This window comes from Vespa crabro, chromosome 1, assembly GCF_910589235.1.
Source record: "Vespa crabro chromosome 1, iyVesCrab1.2, whole genome shotgun sequence".
NCBI classification, from domain to species: Eukaryota; Metazoa; Arthropoda; class Insecta; order Hymenoptera; family Vespidae; genus Vespa; species Vespa crabro.
Genome location: NC_060955.1, coordinates 6,604,162 through 6,619,489, shown reverse-complemented (window position 1 = coordinate 6,619,489; position 15,328 = coordinate 6,604,162). Strand labels below are relative to the sequence as shown.

Below are 15,328 nucleotides of genomic sequence, written 5' to 3'. Positions count from 1 at the left end.
AGTTTATTACAATAAATATACACTTACCTTTGATGTATTAATAGATATATTATCGCGCTGATGAGTGATTAAAGTATTTCGATGAATTGATATGGCTCAAACTCTTACATCTTTTTAATCTTAAATAAAATTGGGGAATAGAAGTATAATATACAAAAACAAACATCGTATCAATATATAAAACTTCTGTTTATATATTATCTATATATATAATATTAGAGGCATTTTATCTAAACATAACGTGAATCAAAAAATGACAATTGATTCGCGTTAGGTTCCTCTTTTACCTCTTATGTTTACATATCTGTAAACTGAAAAATGGCGAGTATATTTGTAATTGAATTATAATATGCTACTATAGAAATAGAAATAAAATTTACAAAGACATTCCGTCTTTCAAAAACTTAACGATTATATGAATTAAAGAAAAAGGTAAACAAATCTTCGAATCTCTTTTAAAAATAGTTACAGTGGACTGACTTTCACTCTTATATAATTATAAAAAGGGAGAATTAATTAAACTGGCAATACGAGCTAATGCCAGTTATTTTGGCCACTATAATAACAATATTAGCCGAACATGTAGAAAAAAGGTCACCTGGAGTCATGAGCTTGCAGATGATTAGGTGCATCTGCAAATGTAAATTTCAATTTATAGGCTTCTGCAACCAAAATACCTATTTCTGAATCTGTCCAGTTTTGTGTAGGCAAGTTCTGTAGCATCAACATCAAGCCCTATATTTAAAACAAACATATAAAAAGTACTATGATCAACGATATTAAATCATAAAAATGTGTCGATATTTTTTTTCTTAATTATGAAAGAATACAAGTTAAACTTGCCTGAAAATCAGGTTGTAAGAGTAAATGACGTCTCCATCGAAGAAGAAAAGCTGCACATACGTAAAGTTGAAACGAAGCGAATCGATCGGATTCTGCTAAGTAGGTATCCCACAGGCGAATTGTACAATGCAATGGGATTTCTCTGGTTAATAAATTATTCATCCATCGAAAAGAAAATTGTAAATAATCTATTCCATGTTGATGAAGATGTTGATGTAAAGGAGCTATAATAGAAAATTTTCGTAATATTTACAGGTTAATAAAAAATTTGCGTTTTATATTCATCATAAAACAAATACCATCAATCCTTTGAATAAGTTCCTTTAATTGATTCACTTTATGTTGTATTCCTAATTGGGCAAATATATAATTATCTTGGATACCATCAAGAAATTTGGATAAACACCAAAAACTATCTGCTTCAATAATATCACGTTGTTCTTTTTTTAAAGATGCCAAGTCATAATTTTCTATATCTTGCCAAGCCGATACTGGTATAGCCTCTTGCAAAAATACTAAGAAGAAGGGAGTAACAAGATCGTTCATACCCTACAATATCAAAACTAAAATCAATATTTAATTGCTTTTAGAATAGGTAGAATATAACATGAAATAGCTATAATATAACATAAAACGACATTCAATTATAATATAATATTCATACTTATTAATATACCTGTACATAGCCAGAAGCTGGATGTCGAATAGCCCATATATAAAGTATTCTTTCAAAAATTAATTGTACAGTTGTCTGTTGAAATAATGAAATGAGGGGAGACATTCTTGGAATATCAATATGAATTTGACGATATGTATCTTGGAATCCTTCATCTCTTTCCACATCATAATACTGTTTTACTAGATTCCAATAATCTAAACGTTTACGTTCTAAGACATGTTGCCTCCTTTCTATATTTGCTGGAAGATATTCCTGTGTATAATAAAGAATAATTTAATAATACTTATTTTTAAGGGGTACATTAAAAAAATAAATATACGGTATAGATTACCTGTCTTACTTACAGACAATAATCTCCAGGTAACAGATCGTAACTTCGCTGGAACACCTGACCACGATAACTGTCTTAATTCTTCTAAATTTAATACAGATGCATCCAAAAGAGATTTAAATTTATCTATTTTACTTTCTCCATCTGAAAAATAATAATATATATGTACGAATAAATAATCAAGTTAGAAATGATCTATATTTTTTCTTACCTTGTTCTTTTGAAGGTATAAAAAATTTTGTAGAAGAATTCGTTTGCCTTAATGGAAGTGGTCTACCAGGAAATTGTGTTGGCCTATGTTGGGGAGAAGTATTCTGACCAAATTTGGAATCAGAATTTTCTGTAGAATGCTGACTATTATTAATTTGAGGATAAACAGACAAGTTAGCATTCCTTAGATGCAATGGCTGGACAGCTAATCTTTGGAGAGCCTCTGCTTTTTTTTCTTCAGGAATGATTTCTTGAGTTCGCTGGACTAATTTAGGATTTGTTTGTAATTCTTTGCTTGCAGTGCCTGATCTATGACTGTTAATTACACTAAGTGCAGCTGAATGACTAACTCTCTTTGATATTTTTACATCAGAAACTGTACAGAATTCATCATCTCCGGAATCCCAAGCATCATCCACGCTCTCCTGGAAATCTTGAAAGGATGTAGAACCACTTCCTCCACCTGTACTGCCACCACTACCGACTGAAACTGTACCGGTCAAACCACTGGATGTGATCATTGTTGTACCTATCTTATCATGTCTAACATCTTGTTTGGGACTTGGCCTTTAAATAAGTATGGAATCTATTAGATATAAATCACAATTTGTTTAACTGAATTGATATAAAACAAGTTAAATTGATTCAAATATTATTATATTTTTATATAATATAATTATAGGTATTGCATTTTAAATAAGACATACCTGCCTGGTACAGCTCTAGTATTTTTTTTCCAAAAAGATTGATGCGTTTGAAGAATCTGATTATGATGGCTTTGATTCTCCATTATCTTATGGAATTGGATTAACTGGCACAAGCCACTTTTCCGTAACCACCATAGAAATAATGATTCTCCCTCATTACCTTAAAAACTATTGCTAAAATTTACAAGATATAATTGTCATAAAGAATAAAAATGTTATAATGTATTGGTTAAATACCTATCAGTATCTGTCATGTAATATTAATACATATACTAATTGATTTGTAAAAACATATATTAATATAAATAAAAAAGCTTATAAAACATATGAATAAAAACATAAGAATTATTTTTATTTTCAGAAACATATGTAGAAAGATTATTTCATACGGCAGAAACATATTGTGACAACAATTTTATATTCGTTATAACTAATTTAATTATTTAGATCTCGCAATAATCGATGCTAATGTTCTTTAAAGAAAAAAAAAATAATTCTTTTGAAAAAAAAAAAAGAAGAAAACAATAAGTTTTTCTTTCTTTTTCATTGACGAATTCAAGGAGGTTAGGCATCTCAATGAATTATTAGCATCCACGAATCCGTGTAAAAAGAAGATAAAATGTTTTTAATAACAGAGATATCTTTCATAGCCTTACAATCGTTGTAATTATGCAAATTGTAAGAAAAGAGCTGGGTACTTTACTAGTCAATTAATCGCTATCTATATACTGTTACATTTAAAATTAATTAACATTTTTATAATGATATAGTATAAATGATACTTAAGAGTAAGAAAAACGAAAGAATTATAAGTCTTTACCATGAATCTCGAATTCAAGTAAGTTCAACCCTATAACCTTTCTATTCTCACAATTGCAAAGAAAAAAAAAACTTTTCTCAGTAAGCGTTTAATATTTTTGACGTACAACAATTTCATGCAAGTGCTGCCACCAAAATACTTCTAATAAACAACGAACGAACTGATCTACGATCTATTCGTTCAACCCAAACCGCGAATGATTTTTTTCTTTGACATTGAATAAGTATAAGATTATTCGTAAGAAAAGATACTACTCCCTGATTGCTGCCTTTTCACATAATAACAGGTTAACGTAATTGTCATTACGTTGGTCCGTTTACGCCCAGCATAGGTTAACGACGCCACACTAATTTTGGTTTTACATATACTAGCTTTATTTCACTATATAATCGCTAATTTAAGATGTCGTTTCTAATATGCATATTTGAAAAATATTTTAGACAAAACTTTTTAAGCGATTATTCTACGCACGTTTTTTTTTTTTGATCATAATATTTCGACTCGGCACTTAATCTTAAATAAAGTATTTATCTTTGATCTTTAATTACCAGAAAAATATGGATTTTAAATCAATTTTCAATTTTTCTTTAGCAAATAATTATTCTGATTAAAAAGACAATAATACTTATTGTATTCATATCTATATTCTTTTGATATGACCGTCTTTATTACACGATGATAACAAAGTTTCAATACATAAGGTTTATCTTGAAGCTTATTTTCAACAAAAATATTTTCATTCAAACTTTCAAATGAATAAAAATCAATGAATTTCAATTATCTTGAAAAGGTTAAATAACAATATTTCTAAAGTGAAAGATTATATCATATTGACTTTAATACGTGAAATAGATCTTAGTGAATGATAAGAGACATATACAGACACGTTGTACCTATAAGTAAGTACAACTTCATTGGTGCACGCGCACCTTTTATACTTAAATGTTAAGTATATGTATTCCGAGTATATGAATATATATATATATTCTTAAGTATGCGTGCGAGACTATCCGTGATTCTATATAAAGTGGTCTATCACGTGTAAATGCAATGACACTCCAACCTATATTACTTCTCTTTGTTATTCCGATGTAAATGACGTATAGAAGGAAGATAATTGACTCTACTAGAATTTATATAACTAAATATAAAAAGTAGAAGTAAACACACTGTAAATCCTAATTTACACATATAAAACTGTATCGTATGTATCGTGTTATATTCATTGAGATGAGTTAAGGAAACGTTTCTCTCTTAATCTTATATAGAGGTCAACACTGATGCGTCGTCTTTCGAATACGACACGTTCAAACGAGACGACCTAAAATTTAGTCAGTCTAACGCGCGCAGTGATGCGCTCCGTATCATTATATTGATCGATTTGTGTTTTTTTTTTCCCCAAAACATTCTACCTATACCGAAGAAATATTCGTAAAAAAAAAAGAAAAAAAGAGGAAAAAAAAGAAGAAGAAGAAGAAAAGAAAGAAACACTTGGGGCTAACTTTTTTTGCAAAATATTTCTTTAGAAATATTTAAATGTAATAATTTCATCTTGAATTTTTTTTAGTCTGGAAGAATTATCGATTTTACGATTAAGCAAAGGTAAGTAAGGTTTCATTACGAAATCGTCCTTTCGTTTCGACATCGCTTTTTCCTTTCTTTTCTTTTTGACATTTTAAATGAAATTTAAAATCTCTCTCTTTCTCTCTCTCTCTCTCTCTCTCTCTCTCTCTCTCTCTCTCTCTCTCTCTCCCCCGCTTCCTTCCCCTCTATCATTTTATTTTCCTCTCCTCGATCATTCCTTCATGCTTATCTTGTAAACATATTGACCATTATTTTCTCTTGATACTTTTCGTATCAAGAATTAAATAAAATGTAGGCGTTTTAAGTCAATGTATCATATTATTTAACGATAAATATGTTAAAGACATTGATTAAAAACGATTTAAAATTTTAATATGTTTTGAAACAACCTAGTTACTTTTTTATATCCTTATCTTGCTTAGCCTTATCTCTTGTATCGTTTTTTTTTTATATATGAGTCAATTTTTTTGCCTATGCATCGTATTTAAAAAGTAACATTGGTTCTTATATACCAATATTTGTAAGAATGTTTTGTATGTTTCAGAATAAATATCTTTTAACTGATCATTCCTTTATGTCGTTTAATTTATCTTTATTTTTAATATGATTATATATAGTTATTATTTTAATAATAAATTATTGCTCTATGATTATCTAAAGATAAAGCAATCTAACAAAAAATATTAAATGGATTTAATTTTGGAATAACCAAATTTGCATATATACTGGATATATTGAACCATTAAAGTATTAACTTGCCTAATTAAGATGCCTAATAAAATATTTCAAAAAATTATTTTTTTCAGTAGAAAGTCAGAGATTTATATACTTTTCATTGTGAAACTAGGCGTTGCTTATAGGATAATGACCTAAAATTGAAGGAGCACACTTGAGAAATCAATCCTATAAAATAAAACTTTCTCCTTAGATTACTTTAAGTTTTTGCTTTTAAATATAAATTTTCTGTCTTTGATCCTATTTAATATATATATATATATATCAATCTATTGAATATGTGATATGTAAATAAATAAAGAAATTAACTAATGTTAAAATGTATAAGAGATTAATAAAAGTTAATATAAAATAATTTATATTTTGTTATAGATTTGTTTATTTTCTGATTGAAAAATGTCGGACGTCGAGGCAGAAGATGAGGTATGTATATAAATATTAGAGTTAAATAATACGCTAATATCATATTTGCAGTGCACGATGTAACATATCCTATTTATTGTATATTTTCTTAAATTATTAATACGTATTTTTATAATAATTGTCATCATAGTTTCAAGATGCTCAAGAATTTCCAACTTCGTAAGTTAAATATATTTATCTATTTTATAAATATGCATATATTTTTTTACAATGATAAATATTGCTTTACAGATCTACATCTATGGATCTAGATACAGCTATTATGGAATCAAGAAAGGCAATTTATTATTTCTTTAATAATGATTTCGATCAAGCAAGAAAAATTATGGAACCATGGGCGCATAGTAGCATGTACCATTCTTTAGGTACAAGTGTCTTTTTATTTCTGGAAGCTATGCTTACATTTGAACAAGTATGAAGAATTAATTAACATAATTTTATTCATTGATATATAAAATCTATTACTTTTTTAATACATTATCATATACATTATTCAGAAGGACATTGAGAAAGCATCTGAATCTTTGAAACAATGTATAAATGTGTGTTCAAAACACCGCAAACATACTACAATTACACAAAACATTGGAAAAATTGTTAAGAAGACTAATTATGGCGCTTATACAATTGGTAATGTATATGCTTTTTTCTTTCATGCCATATACAATCTATTACAATTATCATAAAGCTTTATTTGTAAATAATGCATGTCAGAGTAGCAACTAACATTAGTATAAACTACTGCTATTGTGTAATATATCAGTCCAAAGCATTGACTGGGGAACATGTGATAAATTAAATTTGTTATATATATTACAAATATTAAATTATAACATTATTTGTATTGTTCGTGTTCTTTTTACGACATTTAACTTCTCTTTTTCTTCGAGCGTAATACAAAATATATAGCAACTATCAGATCCACAAGTGTGACTTTATCATTAATTTGTAGCATTGACTTTAGCATACATGATAACTTCATTAAGTTAAGAGTAGTGCATGCAAGGAATGATAGAAAATTAATATTGCAGAGGAAGTGCATGCAGAACTCTGCTATGCTGAGTCACTTCTTTTAAAGTCCATGCTCACATTTGTGGAGGACGAGACTCTGGTCAGCTTTGTCAAGGCTGGATTGAAAATCCGTACCTGCTTTCTATCATACAAGTAAATAAGTCCTAACGCGATTATTATATTTCTTTTTCTTCTTCTGAAACATCTCTATCCAACGTTTTTTACATTACAGAGAATGTTTAACAATTCTAAATAATCGTAAATGGGAGAATGAAATACAAAAGGTTCACTTTGAAAGTGGTGTTCGTATGGGTATTGGCACATTTAATTTGGTATGTAAAATTATTTGTACAATATAAAAATTTTTTCGTATAAATAATAACAAATATATTGAGAGATGAGAATTAATATGATTAACTATATTTTTTGAAATTATAGATGATTTCTTTATTACCTGCTCGTGTTATTAAATTACTAGAATTTATTGGATTTTCTGGTAATAAGGTAATGAGACTTATTTTAATATATTAGAACATGCTATATGACTTTTTTTTATATAGAAATTTAAAAAATTATTACAATGTCATTTTTAGGATTATGGTATTAGTGAATTAGAAGCAGGATTTGCAGAAAGAAGAGGTCTTCGACAAATACTATGTGTAATGACATTACTGACTTATCATTTATATGCTTGTTTTATGTTAAGTCATGAAGATGGTGATTTAGATTGGTGTGAAAAAGCATTAGACGAAGAATTAAATTCTTATCCAAATGGTGTATGGTTTCTTTTCTTTAAAGGAAGACTTGAATTAGTAAAAGGAAATATTGAAAATTCTATAGAATGGTATGAAAAGTCTTGGAAAAGTCAAACTATATGGCCTCAATTTCATTGTGGTTGTTATTGGGAATTAATGTGGGCTCATTGTATTAAACAACAATGGAATGAAGCTGCTGAGTATGCTACTAAGTTAGCTGAGGAATCAAAATGGTCTAGAACAATATATATTTATCAAAAAGCTGCAATTCTTTTAATGAAAAATCCAAATACTGAAGACAAATATATTATAGATGATTTAATGATGCAAGCACCGACTTACAAACAACGCATTGCTGGAAAATCATTACCATTTGAAAAGTATATTGTAAAAAAGGTAGAACGTTATTTTGCACAGAAAAAGAAATTAATCCTTCCTGTGTTTGAGCTTATGTATCTGTGGAATTTATTCAACATAATTGGTAAACGAAGGGATTTAATTTTAAATATGTATAAAAAAATCGAGGATGAGGAAAAAGAATTAAATTCAACACTGTGAGTTTTTCCCTCTTCTTTTGTTGAAATTTTTCTTTCATATTTGTCTCTAATTACTTAAAACACTTTATAGGAAAACAGATTATCATGCAGACAATGAAGCGCTTATTCTGATGTTGAAAGGTGCTTGTCTTCGTCAAATGGGACATCATGCATTATCTGAACATTGTCTAAAACAAGTTATAGAGTTAGACAAGTTTATAAAAGAAGATACTTATCTAGTTCCTTATGCCACTGTTGAACTTGCTTTATTAGCAGAAGATCAAGAGGACACTCAAACTGCAGCTTCATATTTGGAGGATGCAAAGTAATTAAATCTTATTAGTAATATGTTATGTATACATATAATATACAATAATTAATTGTAATATTATACTTTTTAGAAAAAATTATACCGGATATCTATTGGAAACTAGATTACATTTTAGAACACATTCGGATATTATGAGATTGAATGAAAAAAAAATGGAAGATCTCATATCAAATAAACAAGAAAATCGAATCCAACAGCAACAAAAAGAAAATGTGGTTGTTAACAGTGTTATTAATGAGAATTCAAATTCAAATAGTAAAGTGAATGCAAAATTTAGGAATAGTCCAATTGTTACAAGCCTATAAAATTCTATAATCTTTTTAAATAACATGTTCATTCTTCTACATATATACTATTTCTTTTATACTTCAGTGACTAAAAATTAGAAGAATCTGTCCGATATTCTCGGCACTATAATTCTATTTGTGGTCAATGTGATGGTCTAGTATAAAGATTTAGCCTATTTGTTATGGTTAGTAATAAATTATTATATTATGGGCCAAGTTATTATGGAATGAAATTGGTAGGAAAAAGTATAAAGTAGTTTCATTCATATGTAATCATGTACACAAATAGTTAACAAATATACTGTAATTAAAGAATTTAATAAAGTAATTTCTAATTAAACAAAATTGAAAGGAAAGAAAAAAGTAAAATATTTGCTTTAGTTGAAATGTTATTTGTATCAATTTGTTATTGTATTTTTATTGTTTTTATTATACTTATTGTTATTTTTATGTATATTTTTTTATTTGTTTCGAGAATTTTGCTTACAATTTTTATGTTGTACAGGATATATTATTTTTTGGAACTTTATTTATGTTACATTATATATTCTTTATTTTATAATATTGTATAATGTATTTAGTTTGTATTTATATTTTTATAATGTTTAATGTAATTAAGTTTGGTTAATTAAAAAATAAATGTGATACATATGCGTATATATTTTATATTGTTAATATGTATATAATATGTATCTTTTATTTTTATAAAATATTATAAAAAAATATTCTCTCTATCGATAATACAGTTTTGTGAACACGAAATCTTGCGGGACGTATATTTACTATCCTATACTATCCTGTATATTGTCTGTGGTTGAAGTTGGGTGAAATTAATGTCACTTCAATACTCTAGTGTTATTTTAGTGGAGCTGGAACCGCAGGTTTTAAATATTTAATTGTTGATTATTTTTGCAATTGTTGATATAAAAGAAAAAGTTCATTAATATTTTTAGTAAAATATTAATAATTAGTTATCAATTTTACACCTCATATGACGTCATATTCAAAAAATTAAACAGACACATGTTACAACCGGTTCCAATATTTTTTTTTTCTTTTCATATCAATACATTTACAATTTGTACGATGATTAAACTTATTTTTCTTATATGTAATTATTTATATCAAAGATTATGTTAAGTAATATTATGATAACTATATTAATGTACTTACTGAGATAATAGTTGTAATATATAATCTCTTATTGGAATTTCTAACCTGCTACGTAAACCGGGTTTTTGAAAAAGATCGTCAAATATTTTGTGTCAAAGAATACTATTCATTATTAAATCTCTCAACTAGCAAGTATTTAAAACATTTGATTAAAATTTTACAGTAATATACATTTTTTGCTTTTTCTTACTTTACAGTAATGATGATATAAAAGTTATGATGCAACACTGGAAGATACTTATATAAATATAAGACAACAATAAGAATAATTTATAAGAGAAAAAATATGTTCCTGGGTAATAGAGTATTTATACATATATATATGTTAAAAAGTATAAAAGTATTATATTATATTATATATATATATATATATATATATATATAATATTATTATATATATATATATATATATATATATAATATTATTATATATTATAATACATTTTTAAAACCTAATGTTTATTTGTATAATAAATATCATTGGAAAATATTAATATGTTATAGATATTAATCAATAGATAGCATCTAATTCACAATGAGCACAAGTATGAGTGATGTACAAGGTTCCTTAAAGGAAGCTTTATACGAAACATTGACAGGAATCTTGTCTCCACATCGGGATATTCGACAAGCTGCTGAACAAAGAATTCAAGCACTTGAAGTTACAGAAGAATTTGGTATTCATCTTACCGAATTCGTGATTGATCCTCATGGTCATTTACCAATTAGACAATTAGCATCTATACTTTTAAAGCAGTATGTAGAAACACATTGGACTTCACTAGCTGAAAAATTTAGGCCACCTGAATTAAAACAAGTGACTAAAGAAAGAATTAAAGAGTTATTACCACTTGGATTATGTGAACCTATTAGTAAGGTACTTGATTCTAATACCTTTGTTATAAAGAATTTTTTAATATATATATATATGTATATATATATATATATATATATATATATATATATGTATATATATATATATATATATATATATATATATATATATAATTTTTTATTTATATAACATATCTATCTATTAACTTAGGTACGTACAGCAGTAGCCTATGCAATATCTGGTATAGCACATTGGGATTGGCCTGAAAATTGGTCTGGATTATTTGATATATTAGTTAATTGTTTGAGTGGAGAAAGCGAGTATGCTGTTCATGGGGCAATGAGAGTTCTAACAGAATTTACTCGTGATCTTACCGATACTCAATTACCAAATGTTGGTCCTGTTATATTACAAGAGATGTATAGAATCTTTCAGAGTGAGAGTGTAAGTTTACTAAAATGTTTTGCAATATTGGTTTTATTTTATTAATTTAAAAAAGTATTAAATTTGGTATATTATATAGCAATATTCGATCAGAACACGTGGCCGTGCAGTTGAAATTTTTACGATCATTACAAATCTCGTAGCTGCTACAGGAATTTATCATAAAGGATTTATAGAACAATATTTGCAACCAGTTATTCCTATGTTTTGTGAAAAATTTGTTCAGTGCCTGCGTGTCGCTAATGGTCCAACAAGTGACAGTGGACTTAAAACTGATATTATCAAAGCCATAAACTGCCTTGTTACAAAGTTACCTAAATATGTATCCAACTTTTTACCTCAAATGTTACCACCAGTCTGGGAAACATTAACTGAAAGTGCAAAGATTTATCAAGAAGAAACAGTAAATGGAACTACAGAAACAAATAATAAAGAAGTAGATTCTGATGGTATGTTAAAAATTGTACGAAATAAAAACCTAACACAGATATTAGCAATTTCTAATCTTTTATGCTTTTCAGGTGAAATTATTAATTTTAACAACCTTATCATTGCTATATTTGAATTTGTTCATTCTATTATTGAACATAAAAAGTTTTCAAACCTTGTCAACAATTTACTACAAGAAATAATTTATTATTTAATTATTTTCATGCAAATAACGGATGAACAGATTGAGTTATGGACAACTAATCCTAATCAATTTGTAGAAGAAGATGATCAATGTTTGTTTGCTTATAACGTGAGGATATCGGCGCAGGAATTCTTAGCAGTAAGTACACAAGATATGATTCAATTAGAACAAATTATATATAAATATTGTATTCAGGGTGTTATCAGTCATTTCGAGGAAAGAGCAGTGAATGCACTTTGCGAAGCAATTACGCGGCATATTGAAGCCACAAATAGACTACAAGCTGGAGGGGATGATAATAGCAGTATTGAAAATTGGTGGAAAATACATGAATCTTGCATATTAACATTGAGTATTACAAGAGATGTAGTGATAGAAAAACAACAAGAAGGATTATTGCAATTTGATATTATTAGATTTATGGATACTGTTGTGTTAAATAATTTGAATGATTCAAGTAATGAAAATATTGTTTAAACGCATTTATATTAAAAAACGTAATTTAATTATTTCATATTATTTTATTTACATAATATTTATTTTTTGTAGATGCACCACCGTTACTTCTCGGTCGTTGTTTATGCGTCGGTGGAAGGTATGCTCAATTAATGCCGCCTGAAATGAGCTCAAGATTTCTAGAAGCAACAGTTAATGGTTTACAAGAAAATCAACCATCATGTATTCGTATAAGCGCTGTTAAAGCTATCTATTGGTTCTGTGAGATATCCTGTGCAGATGCTAATAATCCTACCAATAATATTATTAGATCTCACTTACCTAATATATTTCAAGGATTGTTTAATTTATCTAGTCAAGCATCTACAGAAGTTCTAATATTAGTTATGGAAACATTTCAAACAGTAATATCGGTAATTATAATAGCAAAATATTTATCATACTCACAATATATATATATATATCTTTTTTTATTCTAAATTACAATACATTTTAAAATTTGTATAAAATTTTACAGCTGGATAAAGCATTTACTGCTTCTGTAGAAAATAAAATATGCCCATTAACAATTGCAGTTTTTTTAAAGTTTCATAGTGATCCAGTAATATTAGATTTGTGTCAGAATATATTTAAAGAATTAACTCAAAATTCTAATTGCATTGAACCTCTGCAAACTCGTTTAATACCAACTTTAGTGAGTATGATGGCCATTACGCCTATGGATAAATCAAAGGATGGTATGGGAATTTCTTACAATGTAAATACATAGTATGTATTTATTTTAGAAATATATTTATGTTTATTTTTATTAGAGGGAGCTCGCGGAGTAGCTTTGGATATCTTACAAGTTCTCGTTCAATATTCACCAAGACCATTAAGTAATGCTTTGATCGAAACTGCCTTTCCTGCTGCTTGTCATTGCATTCTTAACTCCGAAGATAATGGGACACTACAAAGTGGAGGCGAAGTGATACGTACGTATTTATCTGTAGCTGCACGCCATGTTACTACTCATAGAGACAGCGATGGCCAAACTGGATTACAATATATTTTGCAAATAATTGCACAGTTATTAAATCCTCAGGTAATATTGTAATATAAATATTGTATTTTTTAATTCACAGTGAACATAACTATCAAAGCAGTAACTTTTTATATATTTATAGTCTAGCGAATTCACAGCAATCTTCGTTGGCCGTTTAGTAACGACTTTGATACGAAACGTTGGAAGTACATTAGGAGAAAATCTTGATTTGTTATTAAAAGCTGTTCTTAGTAAAATGCAAAGGGCCGAAACATTAACAGTCATGCAAAGTTTGATTATGATATATGCTCATCTTATAAATACAGAATTTGATGCTGTTTTAAATTTCTTGTCAACGGTACCTGGCCCTACTGGGCAAAGTGCTCTTGCCTTTGTGTTGTCTGAATGGGTTAGCAGACAACATCTTTTTTTTGGTAGATATGAACGTAAAGTAGCTACTGTAGCGTTATGTAAAATATTGGAACATGGTGTAACACACGATGACTCCAGATTGAATGAAATCACTGTAAAAGGGGACCAAATATTTTCTGGTAAGGAATTTATTGGGTATTATTGTCTTTGAGTTAATTACAAAGTAAAATATTTCATTTATTGTGGTCATATTGTTTTCATTTGACTTTTATTGAAATAAATAAAAAACAAATGTTCTCGTGTGTGTGTGCGTGTGTGTGTGTGTGTGTATACAAATTTATATATACACTTTCTACATAGGAAATGAAGCTGGTGTAAGGACCAGAAGTAAAGCAGAAGCACAACCTTTTCAATGGACTACTGTGCCTGTTCTTATTAAGATCTTTAAATTAATAATTAATGAGTTATCAAATGATATCGAAGTAATTAATGCTACTCAAGAAAGTGAGGTATGCATATCTATTATAATTATATAATAGATATTATGATTACTTAAATTTATTCAAATGTTATCAAAAATACAATTTAAAATGTAATATTAATATGAAACATTGAATTGCCAGGTATCTGATGACGATGATGACGATACTGAAGGAAATGAAACTTTAATAGATCCAGGAAATGAATCTACTTTATTACGTAAGATATTATGAATTTTGAATTTTTTTGATTCATTTTATATAATGTGTTCTCTTCTGTTTTCGTACAGATTCAACACACACTTTACTTATGTATGTAACTGAAGAGATCTATTTATATATTTATATATATATTAATAATTTTCTTTTTTTTATACGTAGATATAGAAGGAGAAGAAGATGATAATGAAGAGGAAGAAGATCTGGATCTTCTGCAAGATTCCATTTATCATTTAAATCTTGGCCAATATTTGCGAGATTTTCTTTCCAATTTTTCAACCCATCATTGTTTTCCTGTATACATTCAACATCTTAATAACCCAGAGCGCAAAGTATTGAACACTTTAAATATTAATTCAACATATATGTAACAGATTGTTGATATAATAATAATGATACAATTTTTCTATTTGATAAAGGATTATTAAAACAACTTTTGT

At 27.7% G+C, this 15,328-nt stretch overlaps 3 protein-coding genes across 8 annotated transcripts; 2 read left to right on the top strand and 1 right to left on the bottom strand.

Moving 5' to 3' along the window:
• Positions 1-170: 170 nt before the first annotated feature.
• On the bottom strand, positions 171-4,634 carry LOC124432807 (TBC1 domain family member 22B). 5 transcript variants are annotated; one of them, XM_046982058.1, is made up of 8 exons: positions 4,139-4,634; positions 2,771-2,944; positions 2,065-2,630; positions 1,867-1,997; positions 1,520-1,774; positions 1,143-1,392; positions 844-1,067; positions 171-735 (listed from the first exon to the last, which is right to left on the bottom strand). In XM_046982058.1, exons 2-8 carry the CDS (start codon positions 2,851-2,853, stop codon positions 595-597), a joined length of 1,650 nt encoding a protein of 549 aa, XP_046838014.1. In that variant the 5' UTR covers positions 2,854-2,944; positions 4,139-4,634; the 3' UTR covers positions 171-594. The 5 variants fall into 5 exon arrangements, with proteins under 5 accessions (XP_046838014.1, XP_046838012.1, XP_046838011.1 ...); XM_046982056.1 differs by lacking the exon at positions 4,139-4,634 and adding an exon at positions 3,845-4,093; XM_046982055.1 differs by lacking the exon at positions 4,139-4,634 and adding an exon at positions 3,591-3,836.
• Positions 4,635-4,673: 39 nt separating this feature from the next.
• Positions 4,674-9,597, top strand: LOC124432806 (tetratricopeptide repeat protein 39B-like). The gene is made up of 11 exons (XM_046982054.1): positions 4,674-5,192; positions 6,282-6,332; positions 6,463-6,491; positions 6,564-6,744; positions 6,830-6,962; positions 7,364-7,496; positions 7,576-7,675; positions 7,782-7,847; positions 7,937-8,652; positions 8,726-8,959; positions 9,036-9,597. Exons 2-11 carry the CDS (start codon positions 6,306-6,308, stop codon positions 9,268-9,270), a joined length of 1,854 nt encoding a protein of 617 aa, XP_046838010.1. The 5' UTR covers positions 4,674-5,192; positions 6,282-6,305; the 3' UTR covers positions 9,271-9,597.
• Positions 9,598-10,034: 437 nt separating this feature from the next.
• On the top strand, positions 10,035-15,321 carry LOC124426323 (importin-9). Of its 2 annotated transcripts, none has more exons than XM_046967878.1 (14): positions 10,035-10,133; positions 10,623-10,721; positions 10,930-11,302; positions 11,471-11,704; positions 11,784-12,153; positions 12,226-12,476; positions 12,534-12,795; positions 12,888-13,207; positions 13,312-13,531; positions 13,607-13,878; positions 13,961-14,369; positions 14,551-14,699; positions 14,814-14,889; positions 15,051-15,321. In XM_046967878.1, exons 3-14 carry the CDS (start codon positions 10,961-10,963, stop codon positions 15,257-15,259), a joined length of 3,114 nt encoding a protein of 1,037 aa, XP_046823834.1. In that variant the 5' UTR covers positions 10,035-10,133; positions 10,623-10,721; positions 10,930-10,960; the 3' UTR covers positions 15,260-15,321. The 2 variants fall into 2 exon arrangements, with proteins under 2 accessions (XP_046823834.1, XP_046823843.1); XM_046967887.1 differs by lacking the exon at positions 10,035-10,133 and adding an exon at positions 10,164-10,363.
• The last annotated feature ends 7 nt before the right edge of the window (positions 15,322-15,328 follow it).

Bases quoted from the DNA above. Each gene is read 5' to 3' on its own strand.
- LOC124426323 (XM_046967878.1), top strand. From the start codon at position 10,961: ATGAGCACAAGTATGAGTGATGTACAAGGTTCCTTAAAGGAAGCTTTA. The intron at 12,154-12,225 runs GTATGTTAAAAA...TATGCTTTTCAG, and splicing joins TAAAGAAGTAGATTCTGATG to GTGAAATTATTAATTTTAAC. The intron at 14,700-14,813 runs GTATGCATATCT...TTGAATTGCCAG, and splicing joins ATGCTACTCAAGAAAGTGAG to GTATCTGATGACGATGATGA.
- LOC124432807 (XM_046982058.1), bottom strand. From the start codon at position 2,853: ATGGAGAATCAAAGCCATCATAATCAGATTCTTCAAACGCATCAATCT. The intron at 2,631-2,770 runs GTATGTCTTATT...ACTTATTTAAAG, and splicing joins ACTAGAGCTGTACCAGGCAG to GCCAAGTCCCAAACAAGATG. The intron at 1,393-1,519 runs GTATATTAATAA...TTGATATTGTAG, and splicing joins CAGCTTCTGGCTATGTACAG to GGTATGAACGATCTTGTTAC.
- LOC124432806 (XM_046982054.1), top strand. From the start codon at position 6,306: ATGTCGGACGTCGAGGCAGAAGATGAG. The intron at 6,745-6,829 runs GTATGAAGAATT...TACATTATTCAG, and splicing joins CTATGCTTACATTTGAACAA to AAGGACATTGAGAAAGCATC. The intron at 6,963-7,363 runs GTAATGTATATG...TTAATATTGCAG, and splicing joins TTATGGCGCTTATACAATTG to AGGAAGTGCATGCAGAACTC.